This window comes from Cnephaeus nilssonii (assembly GCF_951640355.1).
Source record: "Cnephaeus nilssonii genome assembly, chromosome: 24".
Taxonomy (NCBI): Eukaryota; Metazoa; Chordata; class Mammalia; order Chiroptera; family Vespertilionidae; genus Cnephaeus; species Cnephaeus nilssonii.
In genome coordinates, this window is record NC_137095.1 from 5,971,188 (window position 1) to 5,991,194 (window position 20,007).

General features: G+C 51.1%; 1 protein-coding gene across 2 annotated transcripts in view; it reads right to left on the reverse strand.

Moving 5' to 3' along the window:
• Positions 1 to 16,142: 16,142 nt before the first annotated feature.
• The window catches only part of BLM (BLM RecQ like helicase), a 78,303-nt gene continuing 74,438 nt past the window's right edge, over positions 16,143 to 20,007 (reverse strand). For both annotated transcript variants that reach the window (XM_079764248.1, XM_079764249.1), the window contains exon 22: positions 16,143 to 17,204. In XM_079764248.1, the coding sequence (XP_079620374.1) occupies positions 17,027 to 17,204 (178 nt within the window). In that variant the 3' untranslated portion in view covers positions 16,143 to 17,026. The remainder of the gene's footprint in view (positions 17,205 to 20,007) is intronic.

Here is a 20,007-nt window from a genome sequence, read left to right on the forward strand (position 1 = left end):
GGTTGTGTGTGTGTGTGTGTGTGTGTGTGTGTGTGTGTGTGTGTGTGTGTGTGTATGAAAGCAGTGAACATTGTTTTTATAAAAATGATACATGCTCAATTCTCAAACAAAACAAGCGATATAGGAAAGTACAAAGAAGGAAGCAACACACCCCTCCCTCTTTAGAAAGCCGCTTCTGAGGTAGGATTTTGATCTGTTCTGTTCTCTGCCGTCTTCCCAGCACCTCGGCCTCCTTGGCACAGAGTAGATGCTTCATACGGCCTATCACGCAGCGTGAACATTTGCCGACTGTCATTTCCCAGAGCACTTTGGAGAGGGAAAGAGGTATAGGTAGAGAGAAAGGTAAGTAGGTCCAAATATTTTTAAAAGATGGGATTGTACCACATCTACGATATATATATATTTGATTTTTTACAGAGAGGAAGGGAGAGGAGAGGGATAGAGAGCTAGAAACATCGATGAGAGAGAATCATCGACCAGCTGCCTCCTGCACACCCCCCACCGGGGATGTGCCCGCAGCCAACGTACATGCCCTTGACCGGAATCGAACCTGGGACCTTTCAGTCCGCAGACCGACGCTCTATCCATTGAGCCAAACCGGTTTCGGCCACATCTACGATATTTTAAACCAGGGGTCCTCAAACTTTTTAAACAGGGGGCCAGTTCACTGTCCCTCAGACCGTTGGAGGGCCGGACTATAGTTTAAAAAAAAAAACTATGAACAAATTCCTATGCACACTGCACGTATCTTATTTTGAAGTAAAAAAACAAAACGGCAAAAACATCCGCATGTGGCCCGCGGGCCGTAGTTTGAGGACGCCTGTTTTAAACTAAAAGTATTTAATTTTTCTTGAGTTTAAAACAGGAAAGAAAATCTTGAAAAGTTGCTGAATTTTAGATAAATTTTTACTTTCTACAAAAGAGATTAGTTCATAATGAATTTCTCTGATGTTAAGAAAAAATGATTATGAAAATCATTAAGAGAATGGAGTCTTAGGGAAGACGAATAATTGCTTCACTTAGGGCAGGCTCAATCATTTCTGGAGATGAAAAGGTCACTAGTCCCCCTTATACATCTCCCCCTCCGCCCAAACTCCTGATTTTGATTCTAGTATGTTCACTTGGTCAAGGCTTATAACACTTCTACTCTGTTCTGCAACCATAATTCTCCTAGTATTTCATCTTAGTCCTGTATTTAAGCAGATTCTATTGCATTTTTAAAATTTTTTTTATTTTTTGTTGTTAATCCTCACCTGAGGATATTTTCCCGTTGATTTTTAGGGAGCACAAGGGAGAGAGACAGAGGAAGAGAAACACCGATGTAAGAGAGACACATCGATTATTTGCCTCCCACACGCCCCCCAACCAGGGCTGGGGATCCAGCCTGCAACTGGGTCCATGTCCTTGACCGGAACCGAAGCCAGGACCCTTTCTCGGGCTGATGCTCATCCACTGAGCCAAACCAGCTCGGGTGATTCCATTGCATTTTTAAAGCACGTTTTGTCCCTGAGTTTTGCATTTGGAGTCATCTCTTTTTTTAAAAAAAATATATATTTTATTGATTTTTCACAGAGAGGAAGGGAGAGGGATAGAGAGTTAGAAACATCGATGGGAGAGAAACATCGATCAGCTGCCTCCTGCACAGCTCCTACTGGGGATGTGCCCGCAACCAAGGTACATGCCCTTGACCGGAATCGAACCCGGGACCCTTCAGTTCACAGGCTGAAGCTCTATCCACTGAGCCACACCGGTTAGGGCTGGAGTTATCTCCTGTGCAACAGGAAAAACTGGACTGACTTTGAAATGGACCAAAAAAGACTCCTGGGTGTTCTCTTTATTTAGGGCCCCCATGCCTTTAATGATTGTTTTTGGTCTTTGAGCAAATCTAAGTTGTAGAAAACTTATTGCAATGCAAATTATTCCTGTCCATAGAAACGCCAATGACTTTTGTCCAGTGGAATGCAACTGATGGTTGCCCTGTGATTACTGACCCGTGTTGACATTCCTTATCCACCTGTGTATGTGTGTTGTTCCAATTTCCTTTGAACCACTTGGAACATACTACGTGTTCCCTAATTATTTGACTAGTTAAATAAAAATTTTGATATGTATTAATTTCATACTGTATGAGAGTCATGATTTTGCCTTTTAAAAAAATGACCCTTGCCCTAGTCCAGTGGTTGGCAAACCGCGGCTCGCAAGCCACATGCGGCTCTTTGGCCCCTTGAGTGTGGCTCAGCGTTAGAACCACTTCTTCAAAACAGACTCGCCCAGGCCGAAAACCGACTTCTGCGCATGGGCCACGAAGTTTCAATCACACTGTACGTGCGCGCCCGCACGTGGTATTTTGTGGAAGAGCCACACTCAAGGGGCCAAAGAGCCGCATGTGGCTCGCGAGCCGCGGTTTGCCGACCACTGCCCTAGCCAGTTTTGCTCAGTGTATACAGCATCGGCCTGAGGACTGAAGGGTCCCGGGTTTGATTCCCATCAAGGGCACATGCTCACCCACTGAGCCAAACCAGCTGGCTTGATCCCCAGTAGGGGCCGTGCAGGAGGCAGCCAATCAATGATTCTCTCATCATTGATGTTTCTCTCTCTCTCTCTCCCTCTCCCTTCCTCTCTGAAATAAATAAAAATATATTTTTTTAAAAAATAAAAAAACAGACCCTTTTCCTCACCTGGGGCACCATGCCAAGAACCAAACAGTGGTGCCCTACCCGGTTTGGTTCAATGGATAAAGCGTTGGCCTGCGGACTGAAAGGTCCCGGGTTCGATTCCGGTCAAGGGCACATGCCCAGGTTGCGGGCTTGATCCTCAGTCGGGGGCATGCAGGAGGTAGCCGATCCATGATTCTCTCTCATCATTGATATTTCTATCTCTCTCTCCCTCTCTCTTCCTCTCTGAAATCAATTAAAAATATATGTATATTAAAAAAAAAAAAAAGAACCACACAGTGGGAAGACCTGAAATCCATGCTTCCCAGGGACTTCCTGTAGAAACAAACAAACAGGAAAAGACTAAGACAACTCTGGGAGCATAGACCTACATGTGACTTCCAGGAAGGAGAAGGGTGAGTGCTGGCGGGGAAATGGCGCCATCGGCTTCAGCAGCAGAGGACAGTTCAAGGCCTCCCGTACGGAAAAGACTCTGCTTCCCCCTCTCTTTCTGGGGACTCACATCTCAACACCACGGCTATGCAGGGTGTCCCCCCAAAAGTCAACACACTTAAACCGCCGATAGTTCAATTTTGAAAATGAAATGTATTTTAATAAACACTGCCTTTATAATTAAAAAAAAAAAACACACCACAACAAAACACCACAAAACACCTGACCCTGGTAATGGTCAGATAGATTTCACTGGTCGGTAATTTCATTTTGGAAAAGGCTCCTCGGTGCTATTTTCCCTGACCTTTTCCACGTTGTCTATAGATTGGAACCTCTCTGGGTGTAATAGTCTTGGTTTCCCCTTTTCCACACAACTCTGAAGACTCAGCTCCTTTGTCTTCCGGTATTGACTGTTGCTGTGGGAAAACCTGACGCCAGAATGATTTTTCTTCCCTTGCTGGTGACGTGGTGTTTCCTTCTGGTGCCTGAAGAGGTGTTTTCTTTTCTTTTTTTAATATAATTTTTTATTGATTTCAGAGAGGAAGGGAGAGGGAGAGAGAGAGAGAGAGAAACATCAATGATGACAGAGAATCATTGATTGGCTGCCTCCTGCATGCCCCACGCTGGGGATCAAGCCCGCAACCTGAGCCTGTGCCCTTGACCGGAATCAAACCTGGGACCCTCCAGTCCGCAGGCCGATGCTCTATCCACTGAGTCAAATCAGCTAGGACAAGGTGTTTTCTTTATCTTCACATTTAGTATCTCAGCCGGGTTCAGTCTGTTCCTGATGCCGATCACTCTCCTGTACCTCTCAGTCCATACACTGGGTCCTTCCTTTGTTTCAGGGAGAGGCTCTCTAACTATTCTTCTGTTTTAGCTGCTGGACAAGCTACTTCAGGGACTCCAACCCCTTGCATGCTGGAAGGTCTGGGTCCCACGGTCATCTTCTCTCACACTGCTTGATTGTATTTGTCCCTTTTCTCTGAATTCATTGTGGTCATTTCTAGTTTCTCTCCATGTCATTAATTTGCTTTTCAGACGTGTGCACCACATTGTAACTCAGTTTTTATTTTTATTTATTTATTTATTTATTTTAAAGATATATTTGATTGATTCTTTACAGAGAGGAAGAGAGAGGGATAGAGAGTTAGAAACATCCATGAGAGAGAAACATCGATCAGCTGCCTCCTGCACACCCCCTACTGGGGATGTGCCCGCAACCAAGGTACATGCCCTTGACCGGAATCGAACCTGGGACCTTTCAGTCCGCAGGCCGACGCTCTATCCACTGAGCCAAACCGGTTTCGGCGTAACTCAGTTTTTAGATGTGCAATGGTCCTGTTTTGGTCCTCAATGTGTGTCCTTCCTCTGCAAGTTCTCTTTGCATCTCCTGATGTTATTATTATTTTTAAAAAATTTTGTTGTTGTTGTTAATTCTTATCAGAAGATATTTTTCCATTGATTTTTAGGGAGAGTGGAAGAGAGAGGGAAAGACAGAGAGAAACATCGATGTGAGAGAAAGACATCGATTGGTTGCCTCCTGCACGAGCCCCAACCAGGGCCCGGGCCGGGGAGGAGCCTGCAATCAAGGTACATGCCCTTGACTGGAATCGAACCCGGGACCCTTTGGTCTGCAGGCCGACGCTCTATCCACTGAGCCAAACCGGCCAGGGCCTGATGTTATTTTTTAAACTGTCTCTTCTTAGGTCTAAGTCATACTCGTGTTAACTTGTCTCTACCCTGAAGCCATTAGTTTCGAGGAAGCTGCTTTTGATCCCTTTCAACTCATGCCCTCATGTGATTTCCTTCCCGTTCCTGGCAGTTGGCGGGGTGGCCTTGCATGTCTCAGTTAATTTAGCAACTCCTGCAGACACTCCACTCATTCTAATACAGGAACCAGACTTCGTTCCCCTCGAATGTACCGGAGGAGGGGAGAGGAGAGCCACCCACGGAGGCCACGCTTGTGTGGTCTACGTGTCTTCTCTTTCCTGCCATCCCCGACACGCTCCGCACCCCAGGCACCCTGTCCAGCGGGCAGCGTGTCCTGCTCGCACACAGTGCGGCCAGGACCGGGCGGATGGAGGGCCCCGGAGGCCACTGCTGTGGAAATGGTCTCTTGGTTCATTAGCACATTCTTTTCATAAACAGTTTATCATTGTGACTCGCTGTGGCAGGTACTGAGATAGGGAGAGCATGTTCTCCCCTCACTCTGCCTTCTCAAATCTGTACCCCTCTGCTAGGCGGCCTCTTACAAATGCACATCCCGCCCGAGCTGGTTTGGCTCAGTAGACAGAGCACCGGCCTGCGGACTGAAGGGTCCCGGGTTTGATTCCGGTCAAGGGCATGTGCCCAGGGTTGTGGGCTCGATCCCCAGTAGGGGGCGTGCAGGAGGCAGCCGATCCATGATTCTCTGTCATCACTGAGGTTTCTATCTCTCTCCCCCTCTCCCTTCCTCTCTGAAATCAATAAAAATATATTTAAGAACAAAACAAACAAAAAACCAAATGCACATCTTCAGGTGCTGCTCCCCCAGAGGCCCAGAGAGATTCTGATCTTGTGGTTCTGGGTGGGGCCTGTCCCTCCACACCCAGAGCAATGTGGGTGTGCAGGCTTGGGGCTGGGGCCTGCTGAGTCATCTACCAGAGCCATTTGCATTTTTGTCCAATTAAAGGAATGCGGCTCTGATTACGTAAAAGGACATGACTATGAACATCTCACAGTTCTGGAATGTCCCAGTGGGTGGGCAAATGGGACCATTCATCCTACTGGTGAGGCACAGAGAGGGGAAGTGACTTGCCCAAGATCACACAGCAAATTAGTGACAGACAGGCTTGAAAAGTTGGAAATGCCAACCCCAGAGCTAGAGACTGGGGATCGGCGTACGCTAACCCCGAGGGCAGGAAGGGCTCTGTCCACGGCATGAAGACCTCTCATCTCTGGGTCTCCAAGAGAGGAAACAGTTGTAGCCCTGCCCCTAGGGAATTTTGAGCCCCACTGGGGTGGGGCCAGACAGGAGGCAACCACTAAGCTCAACCCTCCCCGGAGGAATGACCCCGCTTCCCCCCATGCCTGTCTCACCCCATTCACCCACTGCCTGGCAGCCCTGCTCTGAGCACGAGGAGGGCCTGGCGATGACCTCGGGCCAGGTGGCAATGGAGCCATCCTGTTGAGAAAGCAGCATCAGAAAAGTGGGGGAGGGAGCCCGGTCAGCGTGGCTCAGAGGTTGAGCGTCAACCTATGAACCAGGAGGTCACGGTTTGATTCCCGGTCAAGGGCACATGCCCTGGTTACAGGCTCGATCCCCAGTGTGGGGCATGCAGGAGGCAGCCAATCAATGATTCTCTCTCATCACTGATGTTTCTCTCTCTCTCTCCCTCTCATTTCCTCTATGAAATCAATAGAAATATATTTAAAAAAAAAGAAAAAGAAAAGTGGGGGATGTGGGGTTAGCACTGGAGAAGGGTTGGGTCAGGGAGGGCCCCCATCTCCCCAGGGAAGGGCTGCAGAGCAGTTGGGGCCGTGACTGGGCAGTGAAGACTGATCCTCTGATGAGAGGACTGGGCTGGGGCCCTCATGCCGTTGGGCCAGGCTGCTGGGGGTGTCCTGGGTATTGTCAGCCCCTGGCTGTGTCCTCATTCTGCCCCATTAGCCTGGTGACAGATACCAGGAAGCCCAGAACAACCCTTAATGGGTCCATCTCTCACTCATTTCGGGGCCCTCCACGCCCCAGCTACCTCGAGAAAAATAAAGGGCTCTCTCCACAGGTTGCGGTGAGGACTATTTCCTGGAAAGGCATGCAAGCAGCACCAGCGCTCAGTAACGGAGGCACTGGGCTCAAAACAGATCCATTCCGCCAGGTGCCGGGAAAGAGTTCATTGGAGATTTTTGTGAGGGGTTGAGAAGAGGAACCTCACCATTGCCACAAAGCTGCGATTTCATTTCTCTCTGGGACATCTCTTTCCCCACTAACTTTCCCCTCTTCAGCCTCTCCCGCCCCACCTGTCCCCAGAGGCCCTTCTATTGGCCAATCCCAGCCCTCCGTTTGTACAGCATCTGCCAAAAGAGGGCAGACAGGGCCCCCCAAGTGTGTCCTGGGAGTGAGTAAATCCTGACGATGGCTACGGCTTGTGTGGTGCACCGGGAAGTGCTCGAAGCCACCTTGAGGCAGGGACTCACCTGACCCGTCAGACACGGTGCAGCCAGGGAGGAAGTATGAACTCTGGACTTACCTCAGGCCACTGCTGCAGCAGACACTGAACACATCGCCCAGGTTCACGTGCTTCCTGGCTCTTCACAGCACCCCGGGGAGGGAGACAGGCCACGTGGCCACCAATGTCCCACAGGATCCCTAATGGGTCCACCTCTTACTCAGGCAAATGCCACATCATGATATGATCCTTTGAGGACTCCTAGACACGGGGGCAAGGCTGCCTGGCCAGTGTGGCTCAGAGGTTGAGCATTGACCTATGAACCAGGAGGTCGAGGTTCGATTCCTGGTCAGGGCACATGCCCAGATTGTAAGCTTGATCCCTAGTGTGGGGTGTGCAGGAGGCAGCCAATCTGTGATTCTCTCTCATCATTAATGTTTCAATTTCTCTCCCTTTCCTTTCTTCACTGAAATCAATAAAATATATATCTACACCAATAAAAGAAAAGGATGCAAATTGACCATACCTTCATGACGCCCACCAGCCAATCAGGAGTGAGTATGCAAATTAACCCAACAAAAACGGCCATGGCTACGACGCAGGCGTTCCGCACCACCCCAGCCACTCCGGGCTTCTGGGCAGAGTGGGAAAGCAGAAAGGTGGTTCCGGCCAGAGCGAAGGTGGTGCTGGCAGCCAGGGGAAGGAAGGCCCATTCTTGCACGAATCTTCGTGCATCGGGCCTCTAGTACATATATATTAAAAAGAAAGAAAGGCTAAGAGAAGTAAGGGCTCATGTGCCTGAGGAGCGACAGAGCCAGGACTCACCCATTCTGCCAGTCCTTTGGCCATTTTTGGAGGAGCTGCACCATAGACTCCACACACCCTTCCACGTCTGATTCTTGGCCTCTATGGCCACCCCGCCCCGCACTCCATTCGCTGGGTCTGCGTTGGGGCAGGTCTGCTCACTGATCCACGAGTCTTATCTCCCTGACAACATTGCAGACGGTTTGTTATTATGGCTAATTGTCATCACATTTTTGCCAGAGGCTTTACACTTCCTAATTTGCTCTCACCGTTTTCTTGTGTTAAGTTCCCTCCTCACTTTGGAGAAAGCCTGGCCCTCACGGGAGGAGATGCAGATCCGAGCTGCTCCCGTCGTTGGCTCAGTGTCTTGGTTTTGGAAAGGCCCTGGTATTTGTGGGCGTGGCTGCGCTGTCCAGGGAACCTGATGGGGCCAGTTTAATGAAAGCCGTGGCCCCTCTTCCAGAAACCTGCATAGACACACAAAACCAGTGCATACAATTTAAGGGTTTAGACACCCTCTCATGCCTATCTTTTGATTACCCAGGGGTCTGGATCGAGACCTCCTAGGTTATGAGGTACCATTTGCCAATCTCTGGAATCCAGATGCTTATGATGGTTTGATAGCTGGGTGTGGCCATGCCTGAAGGAGGCTTCTTTTTCTAAGAGAGATCTTATGGAAGGATGAATTCGAGAATGGTGAACCCACTGAGTGAAAACTATGTCCAGTTCACTCACCAGTCAACTTCTGCACAAATGCGTGCAACCAACAACTAATATGTAGAGTGGGTCTACGCCAGTGGTCGGCAAACTCATTAGTCAACAGAGCCAAATGTCAACAGTACAACGATTGAAATTTCTTTTGAGAGCCAAATTTTTTAAACTTAAACTTCTTCTAACGCCACTTCTTCAACATAGACTCGCCCAGGCCGTGGTATTTTGTGGAAGAGCCACACTCAAGGGGCCAAAGAGCCGCATGTGGCTCGCGAGCCGCAGTTTGCCGACCACGGATCTACGCTATAACAACAGCTCATGCTCAGAGAGTGGCAGGCACTGTGCTACATGCTGACCACTCAGTGTCTTGCTAAATGCTTAAAACCAATGCCATAGGGTTATGCTATTATGATCTCTGAGGAACAGAGAAGTTAAGTAACTTACTCAAGGTCACACAGTAAGTCGACTCCACTGGCCTTTATCCTCAAGCACTCTGACTGCAGAGCCATAGTCCTTCTGCCTATGAACTGGGGGCACTCACAGCTGGGGGAGGCTGGCCCTATGCTATTCTGAGACTTTGTTCCCAGTTGGGCAGCTGGGTCCTATTGGATCTAGGTAGAGGGCAGGCTTTAAGTAAACACAAAAAAAAGATGTTTTTCCAGCCCTAGACGGTATGGCTCAGTGGAGAGTGTAGGCCTGCAGACCAAAGGGTCCCGGGTTCGATTCCGGTCAAGGGTACATACCTCGGTTTCAGGCTCCTCCCAGGCCTGGGTCCTAGTTAGGGCGTGTGCAGGAGACAACCAATTGATGTGTTTCTCTCAAATGGATGTTTCTCTCTGTCTTTCCCTCTCTCTTCCACTCGCTCTAAAAATCAAATATCCTTGGGTGAGGATTAAAAAAAAAAAAAAAAAAAGATGTTTTTCTGGAAAGCCTCTATAACACATTGGCACCCCACGCCCCCTGACAGGGAGTCCTCAAAGGATCATATCATGATGTGGCATTTGCCTGGCCTGGCAGGGAGACAGAACTCCACTCCCAGGCAAATTTTTTGGGGGGTAATATGACCCCATTTGACCCCACAGGCTGGCGAGGCCTGGGAAATGTCAGCTTACACTCATTCCTGCCGCTCCTGCCTCCAGTTCACTCAGCAAAGCGCCTGCTGGGAGGGGAGGCTCTGCTTCCATTCCTGTGGCCGTGTCCCTTTAAGATGCACTCGGCTGCTGGGAGCGGCTTTGGGGCCCCGGCTCTCTCATGACACCAGACCCTTTCCTGCTAATGGCTCCCACCGAGCGAGGCTGTTCCACATCCTTAAACACCTTGCACACAGCTCCGTCTCGCCGACCGCAGAGGGAGGCAGCTTAGCCATCCTGGGAAACCAGGGACGAAGGAGAGGACACCTTCCCAAGGCCCAAAGCGAAAATTCCCAGAAGCCGAGGTTTGCACTCACCCCGGGGGGCTGACACCTGGTTGCCTTGCTCTGCGGAGGCCAGTGGTTCTGAACACGGGGGGCCGAGGTGGCACGGGCAGCAGCACCAGCAGGAGCCTGTCAGGAGCACAGGCCCTCGGGCCCCACCGCAGACCCGCTGCCTCGGAAGCTGTGCTTTACGGGCCCTCCTGTCACGGCGAAGCTGTTAAACCCGCTGCCTGGGCCTCTGCCCATTTGGCTGGGAATGTGAAGCTCTGCACGGGTAGGAACGACTGAAGTTTGAGCCCCCCCCCCCCCCCCCCCGGCATGCATCTTGGTCTCTCCAAAGCTTTCCCCCCACAGGAGTGGACGCCAGGTACAAAGGAGACCAGGGAGCTGGAAAAAACCAAAGCTGGTGATTGTGCAGGTCTTAGCACCTCCAAATGAATAAATGGGGAAACTGGGATTTCTGAGAATAAGACAGTGATAAGCCAAAACATCAACACACACACACACACACACACACACACACACACACAGATATCTAAGTGAATACTGAGGCCCCGTTCACTTGTCTGGGGAAAGCCAACTTAAGTGGTGATGGGGCGAAGCCTTCAATGACCAGCCTGCCACCGTGCTCCACAGGCCTGGCACTGCCACGTGGGCTGCGAGTCTAAGGTCCAGCAGGCCCCAGGCGCTGCCCCATCCCCGCCCCGGGGAGGACACTCTAACCCAGTGGTCGGCAAACTCATTCGTCCACAGAGCCAAATACCAACAGGACAACGATTGAAATTTCTTTGGAGAGCCACATTTTTTCAACGTAAACTTCTTCTAACTCCACTTCTTCAAAATAGACTCGCCCAGGCCGTGGTATTGTGTGGAAGAGCCACACTCAAGGGGCCAAAGAGCCACATGGGGCTCGCGAGCCGCAGTTTGCCGACCACGGGTCTAGGCGGATGCCTTCAGGGGTTCCCTCCATTTACCCAGCCATCCAACAAACGCAGTCCGGCACTGCTGTGAGCCGAGAGGGGCAGAGCGCAGACTTTAGCTCAGGCCAGTGGAGGAAGTGCAGGACCTGGGCGGGGGGGGGGGGGGGGGGGGGAGTCCTTGGAGGCTGGCTGGCCCCCCTTCCCCTGGGCAGCACCCTCTTCTTTAGCCAGGGCTCCTACTGTGCTCCCCAGTGTCCCTGGGTAGGTGACCCAGCCAGGACACTTGTCCCCTCAAAGTGAGGAGGGTGGCCAAGTGAGGAAGTGTTGCTTTCTGCTCAGGAATGGGGTCCCCAAGGTGGCCAGGTGGCTGTCCCCCGGCTTTATTCTGATTATAAAAATGACACAGAGCTTGTTGTAAAAGGTCAAGCCATTCAGAAAAGTAAAAATCACCACTGTTAATATTTCAGCGAGCAATATCTCCCTCTCCCCCCCCGCTCCACAAACACACACATAGATAAAGTCACAAATAAAATCTTTACTAGCCATGCTGTCTGTAGCCTGCTTTTTTTTTTTAAGGAGCTGTCTTTTACGAGACATACAACTGCTGATCGCCGTGTGTGCACGGCCCTCCCTGCAGCCCACGTGGGGACCAGGGTCCGGGGCTGGGCTGCGTGGCAGCAGTGGGACAGTGGCATGTCCTGCTCAGCCACACGCTGTGGGTGACTGCCCAGGTCAGTAAGCAGCGCAGTCATCACATGCTCTTAAGTAAAAAATAAGCTGTTACAGAGTTAGCTTTGGGGTGGGTGGGGGAAGTGTGCAGTTGAGAAATTACTTGCCAAGCATGGAGGCAGTGAGTGCGTACACGCGCACTCCATACATGTAGGAGATCCTCTGTCCACGGGGCTGAAATAGGACCTGGAGCAGGGGCCCCCACATGGACCCCTCAGGCAACATAGCGTTCTGCTGACTGGGAGGGGCAGGGACTGCTGGTCTCACTGATGAGGAACATCATCTCTTGGGGTGTCTTCAAAGCATGAGACAGCGCCACCCTCCCCCATATCCCCTCCCGGGCCAGGGGGATCTGTCCATTCCTGTCACCTGTTACCCTGAAGGCTGCTGGGACTCTCGCTGGACAAATGAGAGCCTGCTGCCCGCTGGCAGGTGTCCAGCCCCACCCTCTTCAATTCCTTTGCGACCCTGGGTCAGAGCAATTTTTCTAATTGCTCCGATCAGACCTTGTCTCTCCTGTTTTGGGGCCTCCCCTGGGGACCAGTCCACATTCCTCAGCCGGGACCAATTCTGCAGGCTCATCTGCCCCCTCCGGCCTGTCCTGAGCCCTAGGCGGTCCCCTCATGGGCCCTGCTCCCTCCTACCTCCAGCCCTTTACCTCTGCACTTCCCTTTCGCCCGAAGTCTCCTCTTGCTCTCAACTCCTCCCCATTCTTCAAGGCTCCAACTTCACTTCTTGTGACTCCCAGACTGGACTGGGTCTCAGCTGGGGGCTCCCACTGCACCCCAACTCCCCAAATACTGCTTCTGTTCTTCTCCCGGGGTGTTAGAGCATTGGCCGTTGCCCTCGCTGACTGTGACCTCACCGAGGACCAGGGCTATGCCTGGGTCTCCGTGTCCTGGCCACCAAATGTTGATGGAGTATCTGACCACAAGAGTGCCCACAACCACTTTGGGAGGCAGGGACCTGGCATGATGTTCATTGTACGGATGAGACATGGAGGCTCAGAGAGGCCTGAGCTTGCAAAGATCACTCAGCTAGTTCGGAAGGAGCGGGGCCGCTGGGCTGGGTGCTGGGAACGTTGGGGACAGACGGCGCGTGGTCTCTGCTCACAGAGCGCGTGCAGTCATGCAGGCGGCGAGTCGCAGTGGGGCTCACGTGGGCGGCCTTGTGTCTGGCACGAACTGTTAAACCACGGCCGCCGCAGACACTCACGCTTCTGTCTTGAGGTTAGCAGGGTTACTGCCTCCCAGGTCACGAAAGGCTCACGGCCGCTCACTGAGAAGGCCTGAGGGTGCTGGGTGCGAGCAAGACTCCAACCATAGGTCTGTTTCTCAATCCTCCCAGGTTGAGATTTCTTTAAAAAAAAATTTTTTTTTTTTTTTAAATTGATTTCAGAGAGGGAGAGATAGAAACATCAATGATGAGAATCGATCGGCTGCCTCGTGCACGCCCCACACTGAGGCTCGAGCCTGAAACCCGGGCATGTGCCCCTGACTGGAATTGAATCTGGGACCCTTCAGTCCGCAGGCCGACGCTCTAGTCACTGAGTCAAACCAGCCAGGGCAGGTGGAGATTTCAAAGTCTGATAGCAGAAGCTCTTCATATCCTTCCTGACTGCAGTGAAGGTCACCACTGAGGCTCATGGCTGTTCTCTGTCCCACGAAGGGTCATCATGGGAGGCAGCAGGGCCCAGTGAGCTCCCCCAGGGTCTGACCATTGCGCGGCCTGGAGGCTCCTGGCAGAGGCTGAGTACATGGGGCCAGGACAGGCTGCGGGATGCCTGCGGCCTGGGTGGGGACCCACAGGGACAGACCGCTGGGCTGAACTGCATCCTGATCAGGGCTAGGCCTAGGGGCCATCAGGTCACTGAATCTTCTGTGGGAGGCTGAACCATGCTGTGGTGACGCCAACACCCCATGTGCCACACCTGCAGGCCACAGGGACCCAGCCTCTGGCCCTCAGCCCTGCCTGGGGGGTGCCTTCTCTCCTGGGGGTGCTGTCTACCTTCTTGTCCTGTCCTCTCTGCAGCGACCGGAACAGGGGGAACTCCCTGGGAGTTCGTTCCCTCCCTCCTCCTTCTCCTGCCAACAGAGAACACGGGTCTCGCAGAGGGAAGAACAGGGAAATGAGGGCTTTCTAAAGGCTAACTTTATCCTAGAGATTCTGGTGGTGCCCTGCCCAGATGCAGAAATGGAATCCTTGCCTCACAGCAACCGAGGGCTGAGCCCATGGACTGAAGCCCCTAGCGGGACCGGCTCAGCGAGTGGGTCTCCGGGGACATCCCACTAGCCCGCCTCTCTGAACCCTGTGAGGCCACACGGAGGCCATGGCTGCTGCAGCATCTAGTGGATTCTACCCTGGCCTCCATGGAGGGCCCACAGGCCATTGTCCTCTGCCAAGGCAGGAGCCTGGGGTTTGGTGAACCCCATGGCTGCTGCTTAGAGCTGGAGAGTCCGGGCTGGGCCTCTGGGAGCCTCCCAAAGACAGGGCGGGCCTCTGAGCACCCCCAGCTGTGGGAGGAGAAGCAGCAGTTTCTTATGAAGACCAAGGGGACCCGGACCACAGCCCCTGCTTCCTCTTCTGGGGAAAAACCGCAGCTCAGCTGGCCTGCAGAATTCTGAAGCTTGCCCCAGGGGCCTACAGTGCTGAGCAGGGGGTCCCTGGGGCTCTGGGTGGAAAACTGGGGGTGGGAGAGGAGGTTGGATTGTCCAGGGAAAGAGCACAGACTTGGATTCCTTATCTTGTCCAAACTGAGGACTTCTGAGAATGAAAAGGCACTGTTTTAACTATTACACCAGGACAGCAGATGTAAACCGGGGCTCTTCAGGGCAAACTGGAATGTAGGTTACCCTACTTACTACCGCTTCCTAGCTGTGTGGGTATGGGCAATTACATAACCTCTCTGAACTGTTTTTTTTTTTTTTGCAAAAAAAAAAAAAAAAAAAAAAAGAGGCCAATATCCTGTGCTTGCCTCCCAGGGCTGTTGGGGCGGGGGGGGGGGGGGGGGCAGGGAGAGAAAAAGAGTAAATGATGTGCAATTCCTGGAACAGCCCTTGGCATGGAGTAGGCTCTCCGTGTTTCTCCTCTTCCCGTGAGGCAGTGGGTCCCCTGTCCCTGGGGGTAAAAGCAAGGACCTGTCAGCTCTCGAGAGTGAGTTCCTGTGGTGGGAGAAGGTGTATAGAGCTGGAGTCAAATTCCAGTCCTCCCAGTGAATTCCAGAGGGGGATGACGAGGGTGGGTCAGTGAACCGTCCTAGGCTGGAAGCCCCTGGTGGACTTGGCCCCTCCCCTCTTCCCAGGTGGTGACCTCTGCACCCACAGAGGGCCCTGACCAGGGCCCAGCCTGGAGCGGCTTTGCGGTCACCATCTCTGTGGCTGCCAGAGGCCCCAGTTTTGGTCAGGGTAAGTCAGTACGCTTCGGTCTTCCTGCGATCGCCCCGAGTGGACGCAGCCACGTTCTCCAGGGGATCTGTTTTCTGTGCCTGCAGGAATTGAAGAGCCTGTTCCAACCCAGCAATTTTTAAAAAAGAGCTGGGTGCTGGGCTTGGCTCTGCCATCTGATCCTGGTCAAAGGTCTCCAGGCCTCGGATTCCTGCCGGAGGGTGGGGATGAGCTGGCTCTGTCCTGGGGGATGGGATGAAAGATGTAGGTGACGGTGCTGGCTGCTCAAAGCCTCTACACTCCATCACTTGGGGCTCCCACTGCACTGCCTTTACCCATCTTCCCCTTCCCTTGCCTGGGAGCCCCTCGAGGCAGAGCGGACACTCCTGAGGGGATAGCAGTCTCCACTGTCCAGGCAGATGAGGTCCTTAATCCAGGAATGAGGGAGGTCCGAGCCGGGAAGTGACTCAACATCTGTGCCGGGGCTGCCCCTGACCCCTCGAAGCCAGCACCGCTGTCGGCGGAAGGCTCTGACCTCCTGCCAGATGTCCTTGGGCTCTGGAACGTGGCCTCACACGGGGGACATTATCCCAGCAGCCTCATCTACTGGCGACTTTGCCCTCCATTTCCTTTCCTCACTCCAAGAAGGTTCTTCTGGCCACGGGCCAGGACTTGCTGGAAGGTTGGTTTCTCGAAAACTGTCAGCTGTGGGAGGCATCCTGAGGCAACAGTGCACAGCCCTCAGCGGACTCCCGTCCAGCCAGTCTCCTCCGTCAAATGTGTCAAACGCAGGTCCCGTGTGGCAGTCAGTAGGTGTGCAGCTCCAAGGGTGGTCCCTTAGAGTGGGTGCAGGGTCTACCCCAATCCTGAGCCTCCAGGCAGAGGCCACAGGCTCCCAGTCACGCTGGCCTTAACACCTTTGGTCCAGTCAGGACCTCCCCAGCTCTATGCTCTTGACTCCGGTCAAGAAGTGGGACACCAAAGTTACCTACAGCTCAGGAACAAGATTTCTCCAAAAATGGGGTACTGGAGCTCCGATGAGAGGTGCCCAATTCCACTTTAAGACTTTCTGGCCAACCAGCCTATTCATGAAGGGTCTTGTAAGGTAAGACTCCCTAATACCGAAGGACTACGCCGACATTTAACGTATTCTCACCCAACAGAATGTCTGACCATTTTCTTGTTGTTCCCAGGTTTTGGGTTATTATTCAGTGCTAACAATTCCATGGGCGAAAGAAATGGCAACTTATTGTGCTACTTTATATTTTTTAACCAGGCAGATTGAGCATTTCCCAGATATCTGTGGGTCGTTTTTATTTCTTCTTCTGAGGAGAGCCTACTCACACCCTTTTTTCTACTGGTCTGTCTTTTCTTAATGATTTAGAGGTGCTCTTTGTATATTGCAGATATTACTCCTTTGTCATATTTTTTTTTTTCCTATTTTCTCTGTCTTCTCATTTTGTTTACGTCTTCTACAGAGTTTCACAGTTTTACAATGTCCCATGCGTCTTTTCCTTCAGCTCCTGTGTTTCACGCGTGCTTCGAATTTCTCTCACTGAGATGATTCAGCTGCTGCCTCAGAGGTTCTCCGAATCAGCAGCCACAAGGCTTGCAGTGGCAGCAAATCATGCTTATTCAAAAGAAAATGTTTACTGTAAAAATAGAACTGTCACCCCAAGCATTTATTGAAACATTAATAGATACGGGTAAAAATTATACATGGCATAACAAAAAGTAACAGCTTTATATTCACAGATGGTCAGATGCTGACAAACCAGAAACAAGATCTCTGTACATTGAGAGTTGGTTGTTAGGAAAAGGCATACGTCGGCCTGAGGAAGGATCTATTCACAGGCTTTGGTGGAGCCATAATCCCCAGTTTTCTACTGATTCCTGCTGCCGTCTGAGAACCACGTGCAGTTGATGCCGGCCCGGGGATGCTGGAGGATTTAGTCTTAGGAGATACCTTTCTGCATGTGGTGGATCTCCTAAAATATGACAAAGAAAATGGAAATGTTATATAAAACCCCCAAAAACAGTCTTTTTTTTCTCTTAACCTGAAAGAGCTACATAACCCATGCTTTTCTTTGGTCTTACGGGTCTCTCTGCCTGTAATCCCCCGGGTAAGGTCAGTTTCCTTTACAATTCAAGGAGGAAAGGACGCTGCTGTTCTTCAGACAAATTCATCTCCCTAAAATGTCAAGGACTGTTTCTGAATTCTGTGACTTGAGGCCAAATCATGTGCCTTCTCTCCACCTACACCTTTCATAGCTGATAATCAGACCCCTCCCTTGGGACAACAGAGCCCAGATCCATTCTGATCATATAAGAAAAGTACGGGGACCTTGTTTTAAGGCCCCAAATGCTGGACAATACACTCTGGAATTGCCCGGTCCAGAGAAAGGCGGCTGGGTGCATGGAGATGGGGCAGAGCAGAGCAGAGCAGAGCTGAGCCGAGCCTCTTCCTGCCAAGCCCCCGCCAGGGGAAGGCTGCAAATGTGGTTCCCTGGGGAGGCCTGCGAGGGCTCGGGTCTGGCACGTCGCTGTCACCGCCACGTCGCCAGCAGCTCGCCGGATCGCCTGCACTCCCAGATCTGTGTTCTTGTACCTCCCACTCGCTGCCTTTACAGTCAAGGAAGCAGCCCTGGCCACAGCCTATTAACAAAGTCCTTCAAGCACCTCACTTCCCTCACTGGCCTGAAGATAATAGCGATTCTTTCCTCCTCCCTCCCACCCCCAATAAAATGTAAAATAAATAAATAAATTAAAAAAAAACCCCACAGGGCCGTATGTTTACAAGGATAACAGCCGGCAGCATTCTCTATAGAAGCCTTTTTCTTACACAAGTATTTCCTGCTGCTTTGTTACCCGGCTGAATTCATGCCCAACACGAATTCCACAGCATCATCGGGGGCTGGCAAGTGGCCTCCCACCTCTGAATTCGGGGGCTGCCGGTCTGTGGTAATGACATTCCGGTGGGACTAGGTGAAGAGTGGTTTTTCAACATCGTTACACTCTTGCTCCAGGGCAGTATGACCACAGAACTGGCAAAGATGTGCTAAGCCGGCAGAGCAGCAGCCTGAATTTCCCTACGCAGATTTCCTGCTGAGGTATTAAGTCCAGAGCAAAAACCGGCTGTCTCTGTTGATTTACAGAATGAATCTGCCAACAGCAGCCTCCATCTCGCCCAGCCCATCCATTTTACTCCCACTTAGGGAGCTGGGAACAAAATTCGTTCCTTGTGTGTTCTTCTCAAGTGGTAAAGTTCCGGTAGGGTGGCGAGTTAAGGACCCTGGCAAAGAGCCATGTTTATTCTGCCATTGTGCAGAGACCTTCAACCAGGTGAGCAGTGGAACTGGAGGGAATCTTTCAGAGAGGCTCTGGGGAAATGAGGAGAATGAAGCACAGACACAAAGAGGCTGTGACAAAGGTAAAAGAAAGTAACAAATCGTGCTGGTTTTTGGCTCTAGGGATCAAAGAATTCCATCATAGACACACGGGCTAATTAAAAACCAGCATCAAAACTGGGACTGGCTTTGGAACTGACTGAGCTTTCCTACTTCTCTCTCTCTCTCTCTCTCTCTCTCTCTCTCTCTCTCTCTCTATATATATATATATATATATATATATATATATATATACATATATACAATTTATTTTTTACAGAGAGGAAGGGAGAGGGATAGAGAGTTAGAAACATCGATGAGAGAGAAACATCGATCAGCTGCCTCTTGCACATTCCCTACTGGGGATGTGCCCGCAACCAAGGTCCATGCCCTTGACCGGAATTGAACCTGGGACCCTTGAGTCCACAGGCCGACGCTCTATCCACTGAGCCAAATCAGTCAGGGCTTTCCTACTTCTGATTAGATCAGGTTCCAGGCCACAGGGCAAAGTGCTTCACTCTTACAGACCAAAGTTGTGAAAACGGAATAAGGGAGCCAATGGCAATGATCACTTAAAATAGGGTTTGCTTTGTTCTAACAAGTAAAAATGAAATCACAACCATTGCTAAGGTCTTCCCAGGTACTCCATGTAGAAATGAAAATGCTCTGGGCCCTAGCTGGTTTGGTGCAGTGGATAGAGCGTCGGCCTGAGAACCGAAAGGTCCTGAGTTCGATTCCGGTCAAGGGCACGTACCTCAGTTGCAGACTCCTCTCAGGCCCAGGCCCTGGTCAGGGCTCGTGCAGGAGGCAACCAATTGATGTGTTTCTCTCACATCGATATTTCTTTCTGTCTTTCCCTCTGTCTAAAAAAAAAAAAAAAATCAATGGAAAAATATCCTTGGGTTAGGATTGGGAAAAAAAAAAAAAAAAGCTCTGGGCAAGTGTGGGCGAGCCACTGTCCAGTCCTACCTATAAAATTGAGACCAGGCTGGTACAACCTTGCGGAAGCCTCCCACAGGCCAGGCCTTAGTTTCCTCATCATAAACCCCAGGGGACTGGACCACATGCCTTTTAAGGACTCTTACTCTGTGTGGGCTCCTGAGGCAATGAGTATTTCCCAAAACGAAGGAATAAATGAAGAAAATAAAATGTCCCCACTGAAGAACATCTGCCGGTCACTTGCACATTAAAAACCACAAAATTAAACTAACATTTACTAATGCTTTTAATTTCTGTATCCTGGCAGAATAATTAGCACATGCAAGATGTTTGTTTGTAGACTTAACAAGAAAGTGACAATTTGGTCACATTTGCCTTCCCCTTTCTTCCCTCACTCAAAAAAAATTTTTTTTATTACCCAGAAGGAAGAGAGTTACAAAAAACTGCCAAAGAAAAAACACAACAG